At 44.3% G+C, this 23,844-nt stretch overlaps 1 protein-coding gene and 1 long non-coding RNA gene across 16 annotated transcripts in view; one reads left to right on the top strand and one right to left on the bottom strand.

The window, feature by feature from the left end:
• GNAS (GNAS complex locus) overlaps positions 1-18,859 on the top strand; it is a 67,304-nt gene extending 48,445 nt beyond the window's left edge. For 3 of the 15 annotated variants that reach the window (NM_001271771.1, XM_059892383.1, XM_025000297.2), the window contains 12 exon segments: positions 4,221-4,293; positions 7,273-7,317; positions 11,662-11,716; positions 11,803-11,922; positions 13,692-13,789; positions 16,893-16,947; positions 17,079-17,152; positions 17,266-17,324; positions 17,433-17,553; positions 17,710-17,840; positions 18,056-18,123; positions 18,348-18,859. Coding sequence is in view for 13 of the 15 variants with exons in the window: in XM_059892383.1 (XP_059748366.1) it covers positions 4,221-4,293; positions 7,273-7,317; positions 11,662-11,716; positions 11,803-11,922; positions 13,692-13,789; positions 16,893-16,947; positions 17,079-17,152; positions 17,266-17,324; positions 17,433-17,553; positions 17,710-17,840; positions 18,056-18,123; positions 18,348-18,494 (1,046 nt within the window). In the remaining 2 variants the exon portion in view is untranslated. 15 annotated transcript variants of the gene reach the window in all.
• Positions 18,676-22,496, bottom strand: LOC132346936 (uncharacterized). The gene is made up of 2 exons (XR_009496962.1): positions 21,971-22,496; positions 18,676-21,733 (listed from the first exon to the last, which is right to left on the bottom strand). It is a non-coding gene; the product is annotated as an uncharacterized lncRNA (long non-coding RNA).
• Positions 22,497-23,844: the final 1,348 nt, after the last annotated feature.

Raw genomic sequence — 23,844 nt, 5'->3', positions numbered from 1 at the left:
GCGGCCGCTCCTCATCCCTCCTCCTCCTCCTCCTTCCACCCCCCTCGCCGCCGCCGCCTCCGCCTCCCCCCGCCTCCCCCCGCCCGCCGCGGAGCTCTGGGTCGGGGCGGCGGCGGGGCTCCGGCCGAGGCAATAAGAGCGGCGGCGGCGGCAGCGGCGGCAGCAGCGCCCGCAGCTCCGTCTAAGGTCCGCCTCGCTCCGCGGCGGCCATCAGACCCTTGGGCTCAGGCTCGAGGGGCTGGGAGCTGCGCGCTCCGCTCAGGCAGAGCGACACCGCCCTCCCCGCGCGCTCCTCCCCGAGGAGCCGAGTCCGCGCCCGGCCCGCCCGCCCGCCCGGCGCTGCCCCGGCCCTCTCGGCCCGCGTGAGGCCGCCCGCGCCCGGCCCCGCCGCCGCCGCCGCCGCCATGGGCTGTCTCGGAAACAGCAAGACCGAGGACCAGCGCAACGAGGAGAAGGCGCAGCGCGAGGCCAACAAGAAGATCGAGAAGCAGCTGCAGAAGGACAAGCAGGTCTACCGGGCCACGCACCGTCTGCTGCTGCTGGGTAAGGGCGGGGCGGGGGGCGCCGGCCCCGGCCCGGCCCGGGGGGGCCCCTCGGGGCGCCCCGCAGGCCGCGCGCGCCGAGCCCGTCCCCCGCCCCGGGCGCGCGCTCCCGAGCCCGCCGCCCGCCCGCGGGCTCAGCCTCCGGGGGGCGAGGCCGGAAGGGGGACCCCGGGGCGCCATTCGGCCGGGCGGGGGCCTGAAATGGGGCGGGGGGCCGTGGCGACGCGGGCGCGGGGCTCTCTGCCCTGTCTGCCCGCTCCCGGTCGCTCTCCCGTCCTCCCCGCGCCCTCCCCTCTCTCTCTTTCTCTCTCCGCGAGGCCTACACGGCGCCGGGGCTTCGGGTGCGTGTTGGGGAGGGGGAGGGGGAGTCCCACAGGGCTCGGGAGACTGCGACAAAAAGAGGGTTTCGGGGACAGGAAATGGGGTGGCGGGCCACGGGAGGGGGACCCGCCTCCGTGGGGTGTGTGATTTGTCGGGAGAGGGACAGGGAAAAAGCCAGCCAGCGGGGTGGGGGGGGAACGCCGCGGTGGCGGAGGGGGCATCGTCGAGGGGAGGTTCGGCGGGGGAAGTGGCCGCGGAGAGTCGGGGGGGGCGGGTGACATCAGCCCCTCGGAAGGGCTCCGGGTGGTAAAGGTGGTGCAGCGAGGGGGAGGGGGCGCGGGCGAGTCGTGGCGCCGGAGCCGAGGGGGGGGCGGGGGGCGGGAGGAGGCTGCGCGGCGGGCGCTGGGCGCGACTTGGTGCGTTTGGGGCAGGACACCCTGTGTGCGCGGAGCAGACGTGTCCCGGGCCGGGCCGGGCCGTGGAAGGAAGCGAAGGAGAATCGAATAAAATAAGGCCGAAAAAAAAAAAATGGAGTTAGTACGCTGAAGTGCCCAGTGAAGCCAAATGACACGTCATTTTACAGTATGACCTTTTTTTCCCCTTCCAGATATGCAGGCTTTTTGAAAAGCAAAGAAGAGAATTAATTGTAGCAGCTGCCGCCCACCCCCCCCCGCAGCAGCGTCCCCCCCCCCCATAAACCATTAGCACACACACATTTTTCTGTTAGTCGGCCACATTGAGAGCGCTTTGTGAAAAAAGGAAAAAAAAAAAGACATGCACAAATCAAAACTGGAAAATGACATTTGTCTGTAAATGGCTTCTTGGTCTGGAAATGGCGTGGTTTTTTTTTTTTTTTTGTCCTTTTCAAGGTGGGGGGGGGGGAATCCAGCGCACTTGAAGGAAAAGACTTTTTTTCCAGGTGGAAGGAGAGGAGAATACATGAATTAGTTGTTTGTCAAGTGACATTTGGTTGGTTGGTTTTGGGTTTTCTCTTTTGATTGCGGTTTTTCCTCTTTGGCAAAAAAAAAAAAAAAAAAGGCGTGGGGGTGGGCTGTTAACTCTAAGGAGATGGCCTTTCCCCCATTTTTCTTAAAGGTGCTGATTTGGAAAAATAAATAAATAAAAGAAGCATAAAAGAAATTGTTGAAATGACCAGAAGAATTACACAAGCATTAATTAGTATGGAAGTTTTCCATTTCCTTAGTAATTTGGCTATCTGAGTGAATTTGCTAGGTTAAGACCTAGTTCAGGGTCACATATCAACAAAACAGCTTGATTATAAAGAATAAAATGTAAAGGGCTGTTTTTCCGTTGTGGTGGTGTCTCCTTTGCTTTTGGGGGACGGGTCATGTCTTTGTTCTCCTGGGTCCAGATTTATGTAAAGCAGAAAATTAAGTGAAAATAAGTCTCTTTGGTGTTTATGCATTTGCAATTACAGTAATTAAATGGTACATATGTTGAGCTGTTGTCAAAAACTTCTAAAAGTGGAATTATGGTGTGTGAATATTAATTGCGTATAATTTGATTTCAAAGTATAAGCCTAGAAAAGTCTAGAATCTTCCCCAGGAACACTCTTGGTATCTGAATAATTTAAAACAAGTGTGATGCGAATGGTACCTTAAATTTCTGACACCTTTGCACAGTGGTCATAGTCTCCCTTTAATTTGAGACTGATGACTCTGAATGCACCTGGCATCACTCAGCTAACCTGCCCCAGGTGTCCTAGTCCTATTATCATAGAAAGCCTCTGGCGTGGGGCTCTGCAGCCCGGGTCAGTGCCATGCGTTTTACGTCTTTAAATGGTGATTCTCACTGAGTGATGCCCCTTACCCAAAAAAAGAGGAAACATGATGATGCCCTTTTTCATAAAAGAGGATCATCTTTTTTAATTTAATGGAATAAAATTTGAATTACAGAGCCACAAAAGATCTTGCAGTAGTTTTTCAGTTTCTCTGATTTCCTAAATGTGGAAACTGAGGCACGGACCTCTGTGTGCATGTAAAAGAGAGGTGCTACGAATTTTAACACAAAAGAAGAATATTGGAGATTCTGATTAATATTATGTACCATTAATATTTTAATTTGTGAGAGTTAGGCTCATTAAGATAGAATGTTTGCTTTGAAATCAATGTTTCTGTGGAAACTAATTTTAACTTTTTACAGATATTGATTACAGCCTTGTGAAAAGGCAAGAGAAGGAGGAATGCTTGGCTCTCTGGGCAGTAAAACAAAACAATAAAAAGTGAAGAGGGGCTAAGAAACCAAATAGGTTTGTGTGGGAGGGGGACAAAAATTGTCCACTCAGGATTATCTGTTGGAGAGAGGATCCATTTACAGAGGCCGAGAAACTAGCAATCCTCCTCCTAGCTTGGTGGAACTATGTTTTTTCCATAAAACATGTTTTTACAAATTTAAGGTGATTTCAAATGGGGCATACGCCCTTTTTCTAGCTCTGTTAGTCGTGAAGGGCTTGGAATCATAGAAAATTCAGTCGTTTTCAGGAATATTTTCCCTTATGATTAAAGTCTTGTCCTTTTTAACATGTTATTAATAGGGTTGTCCTCAAGCACTGTATTTAAATATTTTTCAAGAAGACAGCAAATCGATGGTCTTTCATCTCTCCCCCCCCCACCCCCAAATGGTTGTTATATCCAGAGAGAGTTTACCTTAGAAAAATAAAGTTTGCAGTAAAAGGGGGGAGGGGTGTGGAGAAGTGGATCAAACGGCATATTGTGGGGCTAAGGGGGTGATTTTTAAGTAGCCCAGGGGACAAGAACCCTGCAGACAAAACAGCTACTTTAAGAAAATGTTGGAGAGCTGCTGCGTCAGTTTAGATCTGGGGGCACCACAGGGGTCTGGGCATTGTCTGTGAACCCTGGGGTATTTTAACCACGAAACAGCTGACAAACAATGAATTAATGTGCCCATATACATTAAGGTGTACGTTTTTACCAGTGAATGCTCGTAGTTCAAAGATCCAGTTTCATAGTTATAACTAATTTTCCTACCTCTCCCCACCATGACAAAATTGCATCATTCTCTCTGTGCCCACCCCACAAATTTTAAAACAACTAAAGAAAACACCTAAACAAACCAAAACCTTTAATTCTTGTTTGTTGTTCTGATGGTGAAATACTGCAGGTACACACAAAGTTGGATGTTTATTTCATTTTTTCTGCGTCGAAATGTCGAGGAAATTTGCACGTCTCGTATTTTGCTTGTGTTTTGCGTGTTGCTTCTATGGAGAAAACAGCAGTAGTGTCTCTCTCTCTCTCTCCCCCCCCACCTCTCTCTCCTCCTTGCCCAAAGTGTGTAAAATGTCTCTTTCTTAACCTGAGACTTACTTTCATTTTCTAGGTGCTGGAGAATCTGGTAAAAGCACCATTGTGAAGCAAATGAGGATCCTGCATGTTAATGGGTTTAATGGAGAGTAAGTGTCAAATCTGTACCAAGGGCACGGTCAGAGTACCACATTTTATACTAACCTTTAGAAAGTTTAGGTAGCTTTTAGGGGCTGGGCAGCCAATGTCCACTTAATGTTTTCAGCCTACATATCAGGAAAGAGCTCTTTAGGGGCTGTTTTCCTCCTTTTTTACTCTTTGGTGCAGCAACAAACAGTAATAGTTATAAAGCCCCTGCATTGGCCCCGTGACAGGTCTGCGGTAGGTTTTGGTGCAGTGGGTCTCCAACGTGGCTAACACCGGCCCTGGCCATCCCTTTGCCTAGCCACGCTGACCACTGCAGAGCTGGTCCCCACCCCCAGCACATTTCAGCGCAATGCACCAGTGCAGGATGTTTTAAACTATTAGGGAAACATTGTTTCAATAATATTCTCACATAAAACAAAGTGGAAAGAGTCAGCCCTTGTTAGTAATTCATCATCCCCCCCCCCTTTGGAATTATCATGGGCAAATCATCATTTCCCTTTTTAAAAATCGATGATCTTGCCTAAAGAAAAGATAAAGATATTTAAATGATGGAAAGGCTGGGAGTTAGGTACTTCTGGCCAGACCTAGGGGCACTTTTGCCTTTGAAAAGTCCTTCAAGGCATCTTGCTTTAGGACAATGTGACAATACCGCAGTGAGAATAAAGATGAAAAGAGAGAGTGCGTATATGAAGATGTAAGCTATAGGAGAAGAATGCAAATAAGGGGCATAGGTCTCCCCAGACCCACTTCTACTTTCACGAGGGTGGGAGGGCTGGTAAGGGTAGTTAACCTTACAGACACTTGCAGGCACTAGTTTGTAGTTAACTAGTTGGTTAACAGTCCTATTCTTTTTCTTAAATCTGGGTTCAATTTAAAATTGCATTCCCCTTTAGTTTCCAAAGGGGAGGCTGAGTCAGAGGGGCATAGTTTTAATTCAGTTATGCACCAACTGCTCCCTCCAGTGAACTAATAAAGACCAGTTACTGTCTCCTCCTATGCACTACACAAGGGGAAACAGATGAATTTTATCACCTGTTAGAAGTAAAAACTGCAGGAGGCAGCTCTTTATGGAAAATTCCAGAATTTCTTAGATCAAATAATCATGGAGGGGGAAGGTAGAGAAAAGGATGACATCATCCATACAAATGGACATTTAGTTTAGGATGCTTTTTAAGTTTAAAATTCAGAGGGATGAGCTCTTTTACCAGTTTTATGAATGGCTCTCCCGATGAGTTAACGGTATGCAACTAACTACATGTTGATTAAGTCACGTTAACATGTCACAAACAAATTCTGAAATTCTTAATTTGACACACCTTTCAGTAAAGCCCTGCCACCAGAGACTGTTATCTTTCAATTAAAACAAAAAGCCTGAAATAGGCTTTTTGCTGTGATTTTGTAATTTAAAGAAAAACCTTGCATAATTTTCCCCCCAGCAACTTTCCGGGGAGCGCTGCTTCAGGAGGCTTGTTAAGCAAAAATAATTTGACCATGTACCCTCTAGATAAATATTTTGATTAAAACTGGATGTGGCCTGCATTTTTAAAAGGATGCAGCAGCCACTGTTTACCTTAGCTCAGGTCCAATAGAAGATAGGACATCCTTGAAATAATTCACTTAAAGTTTTATTACTCTGTGGATTGCCGTAAATTTTTTTAATTTTTAGAGAAAAGTTTCTCCCCCCTAAGTGAGCCTGTCTGTAATGCAGACGAGGCATTTAAACCAGCACTTCTCTTTTCTGGGTTTTTTTTTTTTTTTTGTCCTCCCCGCCCCCCTCCCCTCCCAAAAGAGGAAGAGACATTCCCAGTTTGCCTGTTTGCAGAGGAAACCATAGGTAATCTCTGAGGATGTTAAATTTAGCCTGTGAAAGTGACATACAGGGGAATTCTTTATGTGAGCCTAGAAACCTTATTTTTATCTCATACAAATGAGCCTCCTTTTTTCTTTTTCCTCGCTGCGGTATTGCAACAAAGGCGGTTTCCTTCTCCACTAGGAATTCCCTGCCAAGTGAGGACATCCGTCCACCCAAGGGGATTCTGTGTGGTGGCTCAGGGTCTCTGCCTCCTTGCTCCGTAAACGTGCGCTTTGTCAGGACTGGGCTGAGCTATTACATTTGCCTTAACTGTCCGCAGACTGCTGTGCCGAGTACCTCTGCAGAGTAACCATGGCATATTAATCTGACCTTCACAAACACAGAGGTCAAATGCGGATTTTCCTAACTCAATGCTAGCTAACTCTGTTACATTTGGGGGTGGGGGGAGTGCCATTAACACTGGATGAGCTAATAAGCTAATCAATTACAAAACCTGGTAGACAGCTTAAGCCATCCTGTCCCTCCCACCTTTAAGGAGGAGTTCCTGCCAATCACGAAGATTGGGTTTGGGGAGGGAGGGGCTTGGTGGTAGTGGGTTTTATTCTTTTAATCTTTTTTTTTTTTTTTGCTGTGTGCCTCATAGTCCAGGCACACTTTTAATTGATGACAGTTTGTGGGGAACAATTACATAGAAATAAAAACATAGGTAGCTGCCCAAGTCCAAGAAGGGAGGAAATTAATAACGCACCAGAAAATCACGGGCCAAAAATCATGGACCTTTTGTGTGTTCAGTACAACACGGCGACTGAGGTCTGGAACCATCAGGGGCCTTACGCGCTGCTATATTCTCCAAAGAACTGTGAGATAAATCACTGTGTTAGCTCCCTGATGCATGTACATTTAGTGAAAGCACAAGAAAATAATTATCCGTCCCTCCTGTACCTGACGAAGTCTCCAGAGGGTTCTGCTAATGCTGCAGTGAAGGTGTGGAATTCTTCCCTCCATGGCCTGCAGTCTCAGTAGAGGTGCCAATTTAGCCAGGAAGGCGACCTAAGAATTAACGGGAGGATGGCGGCCGTTTGTGTAGGAATGTAGGGAGGCTGTGTGGGGTTTTTGTGAAATTGCGGTGCCTTGCAGATTAGGTGAGCTTTCAATCTCTCTTTAAAAGGGGCGGCGAAGAGGACCCGCAGGCTGCAAGGAGCAACAGCGATGGGTAGGAACATTCAAAAACAGAAAAACTTTTTTTTAACACACACACCTGACACACACAAAGCTCATACTGGGAAACAGGACACAGAGACCCGGGAAGAAAACCAAAATCATTTAAGGGCCATCAGCCATCTTGGTATATACATCTGCAAACAACACAATTTCTTGTCATTTCAGAGCAAGTGAAGTGCAAAACAGGGTGGTTTTTTTTTTTTTTTTTTGCCATCCTTAAAGTATAATTAGATCCAGCTGGGGGAAAGCTATAGATTTCAGCATTAAGACGGTCAGTTTAGGATTTCAAAAATTGATGGTTTCTATCCCCCACCCCCAGCTCTCCATTTGAATTGGCTACTTGTTTTAAAAACTGTCTACTTGTTTTTAAACCTGCTAAATTCTGTCTACCCTGTGGCTGGTCTGATGTTAAAATTTCAGACCTCTTTGGGGGGAAAAAAAAAATCTTTTTTACCTCTATTAAAATACGTGGTGCCGCACCGTCCTTAATTGGGCGGGGGGAGATAAATACTTGGCACCTTGAGGAGGAGGGAGGTCATTGTTGAGAATGATCTGGAAAAGTCTCTGGTCTTTTTAAAACTGTCATTTTATCCAGTGGATAGGAAATTAGTGATGGCCTCCATCTTTTTCCACTCATTATCAAATTATTTTTTTCTGCACTTCCTGCATCCGCACTGCCCATCACACTCATGCACACATACATACACGCATGCCAGGTAACCCTCTCCAAACACTGCTCTTCGTATTCAGCATGCAGTGAGGGAGCAGCTCTTTGTCCTGAGAACATGAAGAGCCAACTGACCTAGCCTAGGGCACCTCAAAAATAGCTTCTGTGGCTCGGGAGGGGAGGGGCAAAGGAGACTGGGGGGGTCGGGACCAAGTAACTGACACATGTTTGTTCATCTGTTTTTTTTAGACTATATAACCCCTAGATGATGGCTTCAATTTCTCATCTTCCCGGCTATGTCCTATCACACTTTGCATGCTGGAATTGCCCGTCTTAGGAACTTCTAATAAGAATACTATTCTGTTGTGGGGGGGTGGGGGGATGGGGCCCCAACACCTAACCTCTAAAGATAACTGAAAAAAAAAAAAAAATTTAAAAAACAAACAAAAAGCAACAAAAAAAGTAACCCCTAATTGACAAATATGTAGTGTATCAACCACCCAAAGCATCTACATAAACAGTGATTGACAGCTTACTGTACCAAAAGTTGGCATTTGAGAGCTATGACCCTTCTCTATTGAACCCACTTCCCTATTGAACCACCTCCTGTATACTTCCTAGATGCTATGCTACATCCCTGACTGAATCCTACTAATACCTACTAACGGCCTGCTCTTCTATCTGTGACTCTGTTCTACAAGTAAAACTTAAGTATTAGGCCTGCTCTTCTATCTGTGACTCTGTTCTACAAGTAAAACTTAAGTATTAGGCCTGCTCTTCTATCTGTGACTCTGTTCTACAAGTAAAACTTAAGTATTAACAAATGTGATAAATAAAAATTCTCTGCATGTCTCAGCAATCCCTGTATCTTGCGTCTGTCTTCTGTCTTTCTTCTTTCGTCTGTCTGCCCACCAAAAAAAAAAAGCATAAAGATAAAAGATATAGAAGTCAGTATACAACATAGCCTTCCCCTAACACACGGGGGAGGGGGTGACCATCTCTTAAAATTTGAACCCAGCATATAAAGCAGCCCTGATCTCAGGCTTTATACATGTTGGAGGGGAGGGGCAGTTACAAAATCCAAACGGTTCTTCCAGCCCCCACTTTTCATCCATCAGAATTCTGTATGTAGTTGATATACATTTTGGCTTTCATTACGTCAAAGACATACGAAGAACTTTATCAGAGAATGTCACAATCAATGTTAAATTCATTAAGCGATAGTAAAAATTACAGTAAACCTGCCAACCCCCAGTATAATATCTCCATCTACATAGTAATTGCTTCAATGGAGGAATTTTTGTTTTAGTATTACACACCCGAATTAGATTTCAGATTTCTATTTTAGCTGTTTTATACTTGATATACTCCCACACCTATTCACATACGTAGATGAATACTGAGCACATTCTCAGAATATCCGTATTTAAGACTGGAAGTTTTCCAATTACCATACTACTACTTAGACCAAAATATCAAACTGAATGAAAGAACCAGGTTCCTGGAAATAACTTTTCTCTTGTTTTGGGCTCATTTGGGCATTAATACCCAGACGTAAATAATTTTAACTATTGTGGGACCTTAAAACCAAAGCTCCAAGGCTCTCATTACCATGGAAATGGAGCTTCTTTCTAATGAATGGGAATGGGACTGTCCTGTGGGGTTTTAACTTTGAATTTCTGTGTGCAACTTGGGAACAAACACAAGTCCGTTTAAAACTCCAACATCTAAATACCTGATTTAGGCCGTAGCGCCAAGTCGGGACACGATTAGGAATTTCAGAAACTCACCAAACTCTCAGAGGGGTTCAAGATGAGATCCCTTTATATTGATGCTGGTTGCATTAAGAGTCGGGTTTGGGGCACAAATCTCCCACTCCTGGTTGGCGGCACAGCTCTCCTGGAGTTCTCCCGCCTTGCGGCACTTTTATTAAAGAGCCATGAGGGGGTTGGTTCCTGGTACCATCTGTAGACTTGCACCCGCAAAACATACACCTCTTCAGCCCCTGATGAGGGCAGTACCTCTAAACTAGCTCCCCCCATTCAGATACGAGACGGGCAGGGTCTCGGAGGCCAGTTGCACCCTGGGGAAGGGATGAAATGAGATCATTTGGAAAACGAGGGCCCACCGCTCAAACGAATATGCAAAAGGATTATTTTGAAAGGGTGAAAGGCCAAGTTCTCCAGCGGGTGGGGCTTTGCAGGTGATCACATGGCCACACACCCCACCCCACCCCACCCCCGGCCCAGGAGCCGCCTCCCCCTCCCCACGTCACACTGACCTCCCGGGCTAAGCTGCTCTTGTTAACATCCCCTCCCCGCGTGTCCTCTACGCTAACGTCTTGTCGTGTCCTGCCCCTGAGGGGCTACGTGTTTAATTACCTCCATCCCAGTACTCTAGGTGAATTAACCCCGTGAATACATCAACAACTGGATTCCAGAGGTTTCTTTAAAAAACCCCCAGCAAGAAAAATATAAGCCCTGTCCCCCTCCTGCCTCTGTCACCGGGACCCTCCGTCCCCTCCCCTGAGGACAGCACCTTCCATCTTTGTGACACCACTGTCACCTCCTAGGACCTGATACTCAGTATGTGTGTCGTGGGTGTGGTCCAATCCCCTAGCCCACAGGTGACCCACTCTGGGCAATACTGTGGCAAGAACACAGCCCCAAAGAACCTTCCCTGGCTGTGTTTGATGATGGACAGTGTCTGAAGACACACGGGGATAAGCACAATGACAGGGTTCCCCAGAGTCAAAGGGCCTTTACCTGTGTCCCCAGGGACGCTGAAAGTGGCTGGTTCCACACAGACCACACCTGCCCTCCCAGGTGTGCAAGTTAAAATCAATTAAAAACTGATGAAGGCACTAACATCTACCTAACTGTGGGGCATAGGCCACACCGCCTCCCTCCCCTTCCCCCCATAAGTCCCAGATCTTAAAGACTTCCAGGGAGGGGTGGCAGAATTCCATTTTACTCTGTTCACATTGAGGGATCAATGTATATTAACATCAACTAGAAATATTGTCCACTGCTGCTGGCCGCATCGAGGGACAGTGACTATTCCAATAAATAAAAACGGGGCCCTTAAGTCTGTAATTAACACTACCACCTGCGTTTCATTCACTGCTGGTCCCTATGCTAATCCAGTGACTGAAGAAGCCGCAAGGCACACCATGACCTTTCCCCACCTCCTTAACCCTGCAATAACACTTCCCCGCCCTCACCAAAAGCTTCGGGACAGGGATGCCTGGCGTGCTGCAGTCCATGGGGTCGCAAAGAGTCAGACACAACTGAGCAACTGACCCTCCAATAGGGATGCTAATAAAGGCCAATAGGAACTTTTAGGAAGTGCTGGTATGCAGTGGGGGCCACAAGAGGGTGGAAGCCCCTCTGAATAGTAAATAACCAGTCCACACTTCTGGTACAGTAGCCACAATCCTTATCTAGATGCTTGGGGTTCTGCCCCACTTGGGCGTGTCCTCAGGACACAATGGGTGGTTATCATTTGAAACCACCATTATTCGGGAACCTCCAACCTCAGCCCAGATCTGAACCCACCACTCCTTCAAGAACAGAATACTATTTTAGTTGGAAAGTCGTGGTTGAAACGACACTGTGAGTCAATGTGATGCAATATGATTTTTTTTTTTTCTTTTCAATCCCACTGTAGTGAGAAGGCCACCAAAGTGCAGGACATCAAAAACAACCTGAAAGAGGCCATTGAAGTACGTGCCTGGTCCTTTTCTGTCCTTTCTTTTAGCCTCCCTTTCAGACAGCGCTCTCCCCCTGACCTTTGCTCCATCATTTTCAGACCATCGTGGCCGCCATGAGCAACCTGGTGCCCCCTGTGGAGCTGGCCAACCCAGAGAACCAGTTCAGAGTGGATTACATTCTGAGCGTGATGAACGTGCCGGACTTTGATTTCCCTCCCGTAAGCCAAGCCTGCACCCCCTCCCCACACCACCAGGGACCCCCCCTCCGCTACTCTGCCACAAAACTCAGTTTGCACACTGCCAGCAAAACCTAGTTCTTTGACACTGTTAGGAAACAGTTAACCCATTAAGAATCCTTATTCTTAAAATGACAGCAACAGCTAGCAGTAAGCATTAGGGCTTTAGTCAAGATGGAGGAGCAGAGTCCTGTCACCCCGTGTGTAAGGCTTGACTCACTCCTCTCCACAAGTAAACATCCCAGTTCAATACCGCCATTCCCACTGCACTGGACTGTAAATTTTCACAGAAGAAAAAGTCATGACTTGTGGCAGCCTTCATTACTCCCGTATACACATCTTGTGACAAAGTACTATATGTTGAGTATGGCACAGAAATGCTAATCGTCTAGCTGATTCAAACTATTCTGAGATACCAAGGAATGAGAGATGAAGTGCCAGCTCTGAGATTTATAAATGGGAGATATTCTCATTTTAAACAATTTGCCATTTAACTTTTATTAATTTTTTCTAAAATCAGTCCTTGCCTTGGGCTAAATGAAGTCTTTTCTCATTAATTAAAAAAAAAATTACAAAAGGCCCTCACCTAAATGTCATAACACAGGGATTGTCTTCTGTGTTCCCTGGCTGACGTGCAGGACGCTTTTTGCACAGATTTGTCGGCTCCGTAAAGAACTATTTTTAGGGAACAGAGAACTGCCCATGCCCTAAGCATATATGTTTTGACCCTTAGTGAGGGAAGAATAGTTTATAAGAGGGGAACAGGAAACAAAATGGAAAGATGGGCAAGTTTATAAGGTCCAGAAGGAAAAGACTCGTCTGCAGCAAAAACAATGACTTATTGTCGCCTTTTGTCAGGATTTCGTGGGAATTTGTGTTTGTATATTTTAAATGGGTTTGGCTGCAAACTTCTCCTATCCAGGAAGCAGTATTAATAAGTATGGCTAGGTAAATTCTCTTAAATAGGAAAAAATAAAAGAAGAGTCGAGCAGTAAACACAGCATACATAATGCCCAACACAGGCTTTTCTGTGGTTCTGTAGCTCTAACAGAAAAAACGAAGCCCATTAAAAATGCACTACGATGGTGACTCTTAAGGGTCCTCCCATTTAGCTTTTGACCCTTTTCTTGCTGCATTCACATTGCAGAAAAACCTTTTCTTCCCTTGTAAGGGGAGATTGCCCCCATATAATTAAAAATGTTTTTACTCAAATGACATATGAACTGTGACGTATTGCAGTTTTAAAACCAGGCAGAGGTCATTTGCTCCTTTGATTGATAGGCATTGACTGACAAGGTCAGATTTGCCAACGGCTCCCAATTATAATATTTTTGCTAAAATTCGCATTTTCCTGGAAGGAAAATTGCGGTCTCACCACATCTTCATAAATGAGACGTCTTATCTCCATGACATCAAATCATTTATTGGCAAAGTCTCCTAATTAGCTTGTATTCCTCCTAGGTAAGCAATTGGGTGAAGAAAGAAACTTATTCAGTAGTTTAGTTTGGCCCTTCATCCCATTCCCAAAAAGTATAGGATGAAAACTACCCAAGACCAGTAATCCACAATAAGAGATCAGCTGGTCTCAATTTCCAAGTATGTGTAGCACGTTGAAGTTCTTTATGAACACTCACTCCTTAGTTTGCCTCGAAACAGGGAATAATTGCACCCAGGGTTGGTGGCAGGGTGAACTCTGGTCTCACTGGGAGCAGCCCCCGTGTCTAAACATTCCCTCTCTTGTTCACTTCCAGGAATTCTACGAGCATGCCAAGGCTCTCTGGGAGGATGAAGGGGTGCGTGCCTGCTATGAGCGCTCCAACGAGTACCAGCTGATTGACTGCGCCCAGTAGTAAGTACACGGTCTCCACAGCAGCGTGCGCGCATGGGCGCGCGCACACACACAAAAACGCATAGAGAACATCCTAAAAACCACAACTCACACTGTTCAAGTTACTTCTTTTCAGAGAAGCCAGCCAGTTATTCCCACCTGCAGTTTGAAAGTTCTAGTCTGATTCACTGGTTTTATAAAGCCCTTAATTGCACTTTTTAGTGCAGTGACATTATTTTTATACAAACAGGTAATGCCTGGTAGAGCAAATGATAATTACCTGCAGTAAAGTGATGTTCATAATTAATTACCTTGAAGTAATTAATTGACCTCCAAGCATGTGGGGAGATAGGACAGCTTTCACACTTTGGATAAGGTAGAAGTATTATATTTTATTGCTGTAATTTAAAACATGACAAAGAGGAACAGTGTGGCAAAAATATGCCTCCCCCTTCCTTCATGGCCAGTCCGTTGCTTTGCTGTTTCCTCTATCAGGGCCGTGACTGTAGTAGCTGCCAGAGTCCAGTATGTCTAGTTCATCTAGAGTTGGGTATTGTGTTGAATTCCATTTCCTATCCTTATTGATTCATTCACACTGGGCTTAATTTGAGGATGCTCCCCCCATGGGGTCCTTGCTGTGTCCCTTCATGGGCTCTCTTCCAGTGGATGTGATAAACACAGCTGGAAAGTTGCCTTTTAAATAGTTTACGACCTTCTTTATCCTGTACATAATATAGCAAATATGTGATGTTCAGAGCCATAAAAGATATTTTAAAGGTATCGTTTGTTTGCTGATGTTGCACAAATGTACTCAGCGGTCTCAGTTATCATATATTCTCAAGTTGGATTGTCTTTTATGACTGGGGGAAGGGCAAGAGATATTTGTGATGTTTCAGCCTCTCTTATGTAAGTAACTGAAACACACAATTTTGCTATTGAAAATATTAAGTAACCAGGAACATGGTACCCGGCTGGCTCACAAAAAGCTAAAATTGCATTACTTAGGAGCCCCACGCCTGAGGAACTTATGAAAACCACTTGAATAAACAGGAGGGAGGAAGAGGTGACAGCACTCCAACTGCAAACACAAAGCAAGGGCCCCAGATTCTTGTATCTACACATCACAAGAGCTTATGTTAGGGGCTGTGAAGCCTATTAATTTCTCTCTCCCTGACCCTGCTTTCCCATTGGAAGTGCATGTGATTATTTTCAATTGTCACACATATAGCTGTTTTGTGATTTCATATACAAGCAAATCTGTATATTTTTTCAACAAGTAAGAAAAAAAAAGTCCATCTTGGCCAGTCTCTGTGACCGCCCCCCCCAACCCCCACCCCCCTCTTCAACAAAGTCTCTGATTTTCTCAAAAGTTTGTGCTTAAAGCTGGAAGTGCTAATTATAGTAAGGCAAAACAAATGGAAATCCTGGAATTGTTTGCCTTTTGTAGTTTGGATCCAAGTCAGAAGTACAGGTACAAGATTAGAAGGATTTAACCACCCCAGTTTGGAGTGCTCTGGGAGGGGGGAGGGTGTAACAACTTCATTAATTAACAGTTTAGCCAGCTTTTTTTTTTTTTAATCTCACACCATTTAAAAGTTTTTTTTTGTTGTTATTGTTTTTTAAAGCAACACTCAATTACTCCTGCAACTTTATCTGAAAAAGGCAACATTTGCAGTTTATGGAAAGTTTTAAGGCAACTCTAAGAAAAAGAGAACACAGCTCAACTTTTATAAAATGTCTTCCCCAGCCCGATGCTTGGAAAGCAGCTCTGCCCTGCAGTGACCAGTGTGTGTCTGGTTTCACTGCCTTTATGTTAAAAAGTTGATCTACTGCTATCTTGCCCATTTCTTAAGGTGCCTGTTTTTATTTGTTGAGCCCGGGTTTGGCTGGCCCCACTCCAGATGTCTCTCTCACAAGATTTGGTGCTGATGATCTATTTTTAGAACTGTGGTTCTGTTGCCATGGCAACATGCTGGAGGCCAGGGCGGCTGGGGAGCTATTTCTGGACTGGTACTGTAATGTAAGACTGATTGGGCAAGTTAGTATATCCTCTAAGCCAGACTAACTTTAAACTGGTAAAAAGGAAGGAGGAAAGAAGAAAAAAAAAAGGTACAGAATTTCTTTAAATAGACTTTTCTTTGTGATTTTTCTTCTCTGATTAGCCCACTTTAAAATAATTCCAGACCCCTCCCCCCAAGGAGGAAAAAGAAAAAAGCTGGTTTTAACATTAACACAGTAATTAGTGTTTTAAAAGTTATTTTCCTAACAGTGTTATCTAGTCTGGCAACACAAGCAAGGTACTTTTTGCTTTGGGGACAGTGTATAGCTGTGGAAAGGGAGGTAGAAAACACTGCTTTTCCCCTATAAAGCTTTCTCATCGTTAAGGATGGCCCCTAAGATCTCCACCCCTCTACTGTGCAGGCTCCCAGCCTGAATAAGGGCCCCTAACCTGGGTGGCTCTGAGGGTTTTTGAAAACGCTAAAGTTTAATATCTGGACTGTGCTATTTCATAGACGAAGTAGAACGGAAGGGAACGTTGTGTCTGTTTCCTGTTCAGTGTGGTAAGGGCCCGGCCCCTTCTTACAAATAGAAGGAAGGGATACCCTTTCTGAGTAACTCAGACAATCTCATTTTCATTAGTCTCTTGGGAGGGAAAAAAATCCTTGCTGCTCTTAAATGTGCCATTTTTTTTTTCCATTTTTTAAAACTCTGCATGACAGGAAGGGTACAATTTTCATCCTACTTGCCATTTTAATCAAAGCCAAACAATTTGAATTTAACTCAGTCATTATCAAATGGCACAAAATCAATCAGCTGATTGATCTGCACAGAACCAGCCTTTTAAAATTAAAACAAGGCCAGGAGAGCCCACTCCTAGTTCTGGATTCCTAGACCTACTACTGCTCAGCCAAGTACATTTATCTTGTATTCTCTTTGCTTTAACCTCTCTAAAGCATAAGCTTGGAATCATAAGCTTAATGAACACAGAAAATTCCCACCGACTTAATGCCATGTAACTGTGGGGTGGTCATTTCCATCAGCTGGTCTTTGCAGAGAGGCAGGGATAGTGGGTGGGCAGAGTGGCATGAGCACGTGGTCACCCTGGTGCATCTTTTCCTCCCAGCTTCCTGGACAAGATTGATGTCATCAAGCAGGATGACTACGTGCCCAGCGACCAGGTATGCACACGTTCTCACAAGCAGAGGACTCGGAGCCCTCTGTCCCAACTAATTGGCAACTCCAGATTGGCAATTATAAATGAGTTTTAGTTGGTTTCGGTGAGATCCCTTGACCCAAGATTCTGTTTTAGGATCTGCTCCGCTGCCGTGTCCTGACTTCTGGAATCTTTGAGACCAAGTTCCAGGTGGACAAAGTCAACTTCCAGTAAGTAAACGGTTCCCTTTAAAAAAAAAGATATCTTGACATTCCCTCTGGTAGGGAGAGCGGTGGACCAGCGTTGGCCCTTGGAGTGACCAGGTATCATTTCTGTCCTGCAGCATGTTTGACGTGGGCGGCCAGCGCGATGAACGCCGCAAATGGATCCAATGCTTCAATGGTACGGAAGCCATGGGCTTCTCTGCTCTCTAAGGACAGTTTGCTTTTCTAATTGTTAAGGATCACTTTCTCTGCTAACATGCGTTATGTTTGCTTTCTTGTGCTGAAGATGTGACTGCCATCATCTTCGTGGTTGCCAGCAGCAGCTACAACATGGTCATTCGGGAGGACAACCAGACCAACCGCCTGCAGGAGGCTCTGAACCTCTTCAAGAGCATCTGGAATAACAGGTTTGTGCAGTGCCCGCCGCCCACCTCCATCTCCTCCCTACTGATGTCAAGGTCAATAGAAAAGAATCTTGTACAAGTTCTTGTACAAGCATCTCAAACTACTTGCAAAAAGAATACTCTCTTCCTGGGCAATAAACCCGCTTCCCTCTTTCTTAGATGGCTGCGCACCATCTCTGTGATTCTGTTCCTCAACAAGCAAGATCTGCTGGCTGAGAAAGTCCTTGCTGGAAAATCGAAGATTGAGGACTACTTTCCAGAATTTGCTCGCTACACTACTCCTGAGGATGGTACGTATGGCCTTCTGCAGTTGATTAGTGCCCATTGGTCCCACAGGGTCTTGCATATGTTAAAGATTTCTGTTCTTGATTTTAAAAATGAATGATCTCTAAGAATGGAACTCTGCTTCCCGAGCCACCACCACCACACTATAAGGGGTCTATAGGGGGAACAAAAGAATCTCATTCTAATTACTTAAGTAACAAAATATTTATATTCTTTACAGCGACTCCCGAGCCCGGAGAGGACCCACGCGTGACCCGGGCCAAGTACTTCATTCGAGATGAATTTCTGGTGAGTAGAGACTGTTGTTTACTTAATTCTAAATCTGAGGATCAAACCATCCAGTTCCTCCATGTTATTTCACCAATAGCCAGCATGACTCTTAGCCTTTGTGCCCTTCAGTTGGGGATTGTTTCAACATGATGTCAATAACTGGTGGGCAGAGCTTGGTAGACGACATCCACTGGTGAGTTACTGGCGAGGGGGCACTGACCACGGTTCCTTTGTCCCCACAGAGAATCAGCACTGCTAGTGGAGACGGGCGCCACTACTGCTACCCTCACTTCACCTGCGCTGTGGACACCGAGAACATCCGCCGTGTGTTCAACGACTGCCGTGACATCATCCAGCGCATGCACCTCCGTCAGTATGAGCTGCTCTAAGAAGGGAACCTCCAGATTTAATTAAGGCCTTAAGCGCAATTAATTAAAAGTAAGATATAATTGTACACGCAGTTGATCACCCACCATAGGGCATGATTAACAAAGCAACCTTTCCTTTCCCTCAAGTGATTTTGCGAAACCCCCTTCACCTTACAGCTTGCTTAAATATTCCAAATTTAGAAAGCTTAAGGCAGCCTATAGATTAAGATTAAGAAAAAAAGGCCACAAATGTTCCCTTCTCTCTTTAAGTAACTACAATAATAGCAGCAAACAGAAATAAATAAATGAAATAAATGAAGCAAATGAAATAAATATCGTGTTGTGCAGCATTAAAAAAATCAAAATAAAAATTAAATGTGAGCAAAGATGTGACTCCTGTGAATTATTTGCGGTTTCAAGCACACACACACACTGTTCAGGGTTTGCTGCTACTGCTAAGTCACTTCAGTCGTGTCCGACTCTGCGACCCCATAGACAGCAGCCTACCAGGCTCCCCCGTCCCTGGGATTCTCCAGGCAAGAACACTGGAGTGGGTTGCCATTTCCTTCTCCAATGCATGAAAGGGAAAAGTGAAAGTGAAGTCGCTCAATCACGTCCGACTCTTCGCAACCCCATGTTCAGGGTTTGGACTACATCAAAAGTTAGGAGGCCCCCGTATTTAGGTGACAAGGCCCCAAGGTTATAAGTGGGTGTAAAATCTTGCCATACTTTTTGTTGACCTAATCTTGGGTTTCTGAAAATGGTTTTCAGACAATATCAAATGTTCACCCTGTCCTCCTCCCAAACCCATGCCCTGAAGAAAACCACTAAGGTCCATCAAAAAATTCTGTACTTTGATCATTGCTGCCCTATCCAAGTATTCTACCAATTTATACCTTTATATACTATCTCATGGTGTGTCTACGTACCTACTCTCCCCAAAATAGGTGTCTGCTTTTCAGCTCTCTGTCCATCCAGCATCTCAATTGGGTGGGAGTAATTTAGTAATGCAGGTTCAAATCAAGTGGATTTACTCAAGAAATAGTGTACAATGTATATTAAATCATCACACTGTACACACTATATTAAAATTTGTCAATTATAACTCAGTAAAAATGATGGGAGGGGTGTGGGAGGTAGGGGGTGGGAAGGAATAAACCTGGTACAAAGCTATCAAATAGTTAAAAATAAATGGTGTAGTGATTTGGGGGAAAATTAGGCTGGATCCCTATCTCATTCCACATGTAAATGAACTCAATGTGCAGCAAACATGTATGTTTAAATACATAAAGTTACTTTAAAAATGGCTATCTTTACAATTAAAATCTTGGTTTATAGATGGCCTCTCTAAGTGTGACCTAAGATTTTAAAAATTTAAATGGGGGGAGGACTGTAAAAAAATTAAATATGAGTGGGGGCAGGGGGTGGGGACTGGGTAAAAAGTAAGAAAGGATTCATTTCCCTAAGAGGCAAAGAGCTCTTAAGCATTAATAAGCAAGCCCATCACAAAAATGGGCAAGGTACATGAACAAGCAATTTTACTGTTTTAAGGTACAAATAACTAATTACCTCTACACCTCATCTCATACACAGATGAACTCAGTGGGTCAAACACATATGTTTAAATATAAAAATGTACTTTTAAAAAAATGGTGATTTAAAAAATGGTGATTTTTACAATTAAAATCTTAGTTTATAGAAGACCTCTCTAAGCGTGACCTAAGTTTACAAAATATAAAGCGGGTGGGGAGATGGGAGAGGACTGTACATAAAATATGGATCAGGGAGGGGGTAGGGGTGGAAATTGGGTAACAATATGTAAGAAAAGATTAATTATCCTAATTAGCAAAGAGCTCTTAAGAATTAATAAGCAAGCCATCATAAAAATGGGCAAGATACATGAACAAGCAATTTTACTTTTAAAAAAGGTACAAATAACTATCTCTACCTCATCCCACACACAAATGAACCCAGTCTTGGTCAAATACATGTTTAAATACAAACGTACTTTTAAAATGGCAATTTTTACAATTAAAATCTTACAGAAGGCCCCTCTAAGCATGACCTCAGATTAAAAAAATATAAAATGGGGGTGGGGAGGTGGGGTGGGAGATGGCTATACAAAACTTAAAAAAGAACGGGGTTGGGGTGGAAACGGTAAAAATATGTAAGAAAGGATTAATTTCCCTAATAAGCAAAGAGCTCTTATTTAATAAGCCATCACAAAAATGGGCAAGATACATGAACAAGCAATTTTACTTTTTAAAAAAGTACAAATAACTAATTATCTCTACATCATCCCATACACAAATGAACTCTGTGTTGGTCAAACACATATGTTTAAATACAAACATGTACTTTTAGAATGGTGATTTTTACAACTGAAATCTTATGGCCCATCTAAGCATTACCTAAAATTTAAAAAACGTATAGTGGGGGTCGGGGATGGGGTAGGAAAGGGCTGTATAAAACGTAAGATCAAATATGAATGGGGGTGGGAGTGGAACTGGGTAAAAATACGTAAGAAAGGATTAATTTTCCTAACAAGCAAAGAACCCCTAAGAGTTAATAAGCAAGCAATCACAAAAATGGGCAAGGTATATGAACAAGCAATTTTACTTTTTAAAAAGGTACAAATAACTATCCCTACCCTCATTCCATACACAAATGGACTCAATGTGGGTCAAAAACATATTTAAATATAAAAATATATCTTTAAAATGGCTACCTTAAAGATAAAATATTGGTTTATAGAAGGTAATAAGCATGACATAAGATTTAAAAACCATAAAGGGGGGTTGGCTGAGCAGAATGCAAAACTTAAATATGAATGGGGGTGGGGATGGAGACTGGGTAAAAATCTGTAACAACAGGTTAATTTCCCTAATAAGCAAAGAGTTCTTAAGAATAAACAAGCCCATCACAAAAATGGGCAAGGTACAGGAACAAGCAATTTTACTTTCTAAAAAGGTACAACTAACATTGGGGAAACCATGCAACTTTACTCATAATGAAGTGAAATACAAATAAAAATCTTGCACCATTGCTGGGGGAGGGAATGGGCACCAGCACTCAATAGGTCGCACACCAAACTCACTGAATCCTTGACGGGTCATGACTTGGACCTGAGATCCTCTTGGGCTCCCTATAGTTCTTCATCCCCAGGCTCATCCCTTAAGCTCATGGTCACCCATGGTGTGGCTTCCTAGAAGGTTGGGAGGGAGAGACCAGCTCACCCCCAGCATCAACCATTGCACCCTCTGAAACAGGCCAAATGGGACATCAGTTAAGTTGACTCTACCTCAGGCCTAAACCCTACTTCCTGTTCTATTTTCCAGGTCAAATTAATCCCAGCCAATTAATCCTTAAGCTCAGTACTGCAGAGGTGAGCAAAGAGTGTGCCACCGAGGGCAAGAAAAGTAGCAAACACCCCCTATCCATTAACCTTCCCAAAGTTCCTATGTAACATTCATTCCACATACAAATTGTGTGCTTACTAGCGAGATTTCATCACAAAATGACACTCAAAAGCCGCCCAAATGAACACACAATCGACATGAGTGCTTGCTATCCAGATACAGCCAAAGACCCACCCCTTAAATTTGCATAATCCCCCAAAGTACCCCAAATAAACACTAAACCCTGGGCAACAATTACAGGACCAGCCCAACCATAAAAACACCCAGCCAGGTAAAGTGCTGGCAGAGAAGAGTTCCCAAGCCCCTCTTCCAAGATGGCCAGCCGGAGGCCCCACCCATCCAGAGATTCTAGAACCTTCTTGGAATAATCCACATTAGGTTGCTATAGCGCTGGCCACATATCCATCACAATTAGAAAACAAACTCTCAGGCTATAGAACATGTATACGTGAAAAATGCAATCCCAGAACCCCAGGCCCTGCTGATCAAAACTGGCAGAGACTATGATGACGTCCAGAAGGATGGTAATAAAAGTCACAGTTATCCAGCATCCACCAGGCACCCATCAGCGCCTAACCAGGCAGGGTCCACTTTTTTTTACCAATGACTAAACACGGCCTAGAGAGGCCAAAGTAACTTGCCCCAAGAAAGATTAGTAAGCAGGGAAGATGGGCTTCAAATTCAGGTAGCCAAAGCCCACTGCTTGGCTGCTATCATATCCTGTAGTTCTAGAAGATACAGGAAAAGAGAGAGGGTCTCCTGCTAGTCTTTCCAGATGTCAGTTGTGGGGAGACCATGACCCATGGTCTCCATTGGATTCCATAGCCGGTGGTGATGGGGGTAGGGAGATTCGTGAGTAGGCAGCAGAGTGGAAGGGAGGAGTGCCCTCCTCCCTCAGAGTGGCACTGGACACACGCCCCCAACCCAGGGATTGAACCTGCATCTCCTATGTCTCCTGCATTGCAGGCAGATTCTTTACCACTAATAATAAACCACTAAGTGGCCTGATGAAGCTTTAGTTTGAAGGTCTAGAATTTTTACCGATCTTCACTTTCAAAATTATCCCCAAAGAAATGGCCACCACAGCACAGCCCTTCTATGTCAAATGGTATTCTCTTATCATAATAGTTTCTTGGACATTTTTTGGTCTTTTTATTCAACAAATAGAGAGCAGAGAATCTATGGCAGCCACTGGGAGTTCAGCTCTCACGGGGTTTATGTCTATCAAGGGAGACAAGCATTTACCAAATAAATAATTGAATTACAGATGAAGACAAGGCCTCTGGGCTAGTAAGCAGGTTGGGGGAAATGGGGAATGGGAACGGTTGGAGGGATTCCACTTCAGATAGAATAGCCAGGGAGGGCTTTTTGGAGGAGGAGGCTTTTCTTACTGGAATACAAAGGATAAGAAGGAGCTAGTCATTTAAGTATGAGTTACCAGTAGCAAACATCACTCTTCTTTATTGATATTGATTATTAAAATATTATTAGCATTTATGGAGCACTTTACTGGCACTTTATGTGCCAGACAGTGTCCTAGGCCCTTTATAGGGTTTATTCCACTTAATCATTTTGAAACCCTAGGAGGATGTACCCTATCATCCATGTAAGATGTGCACAATCTGTTATCCCACTGAACAAAAAAAAAAGGTAAAATATATCTAAAACATTGTGAATAATTTATGCAAACTATGCTTTTAACACTGGTTATACTATAAAGGTCATGCAATATTCACTTAATTAGTGTAACTGCTACTCAGGTTGCTAACAGAGAGTTGGGAAATTTAGTGTCTCTACTATAATTTTTCTGTGTATCAACATTTATGTACTATGAACAAAACAGTTATCTGATTTTGCCTGTCTTGTTCTCTGTATCAGTTAGGAATGTATTCAGCCACACATAACGGAACCTGACTTGGAGTGGAACAAACAGGCTTACATCTCTCACCAAG

This window comes from Bos taurus, chromosome 13 (genome assembly GCF_002263795.3).
Source record: "Bos taurus isolate L1 Dominette 01449 registration number 42190680 breed Hereford chromosome 13, ARS-UCD2.0, whole genome shotgun sequence".
In the NCBI taxonomy this organism is placed as follows: Eukaryota; Metazoa; Chordata; class Mammalia; order Artiodactyla; family Bovidae; genus Bos; species Bos taurus.
This window is presented reverse-complemented; position numbering and strand designations above follow the sequence as displayed.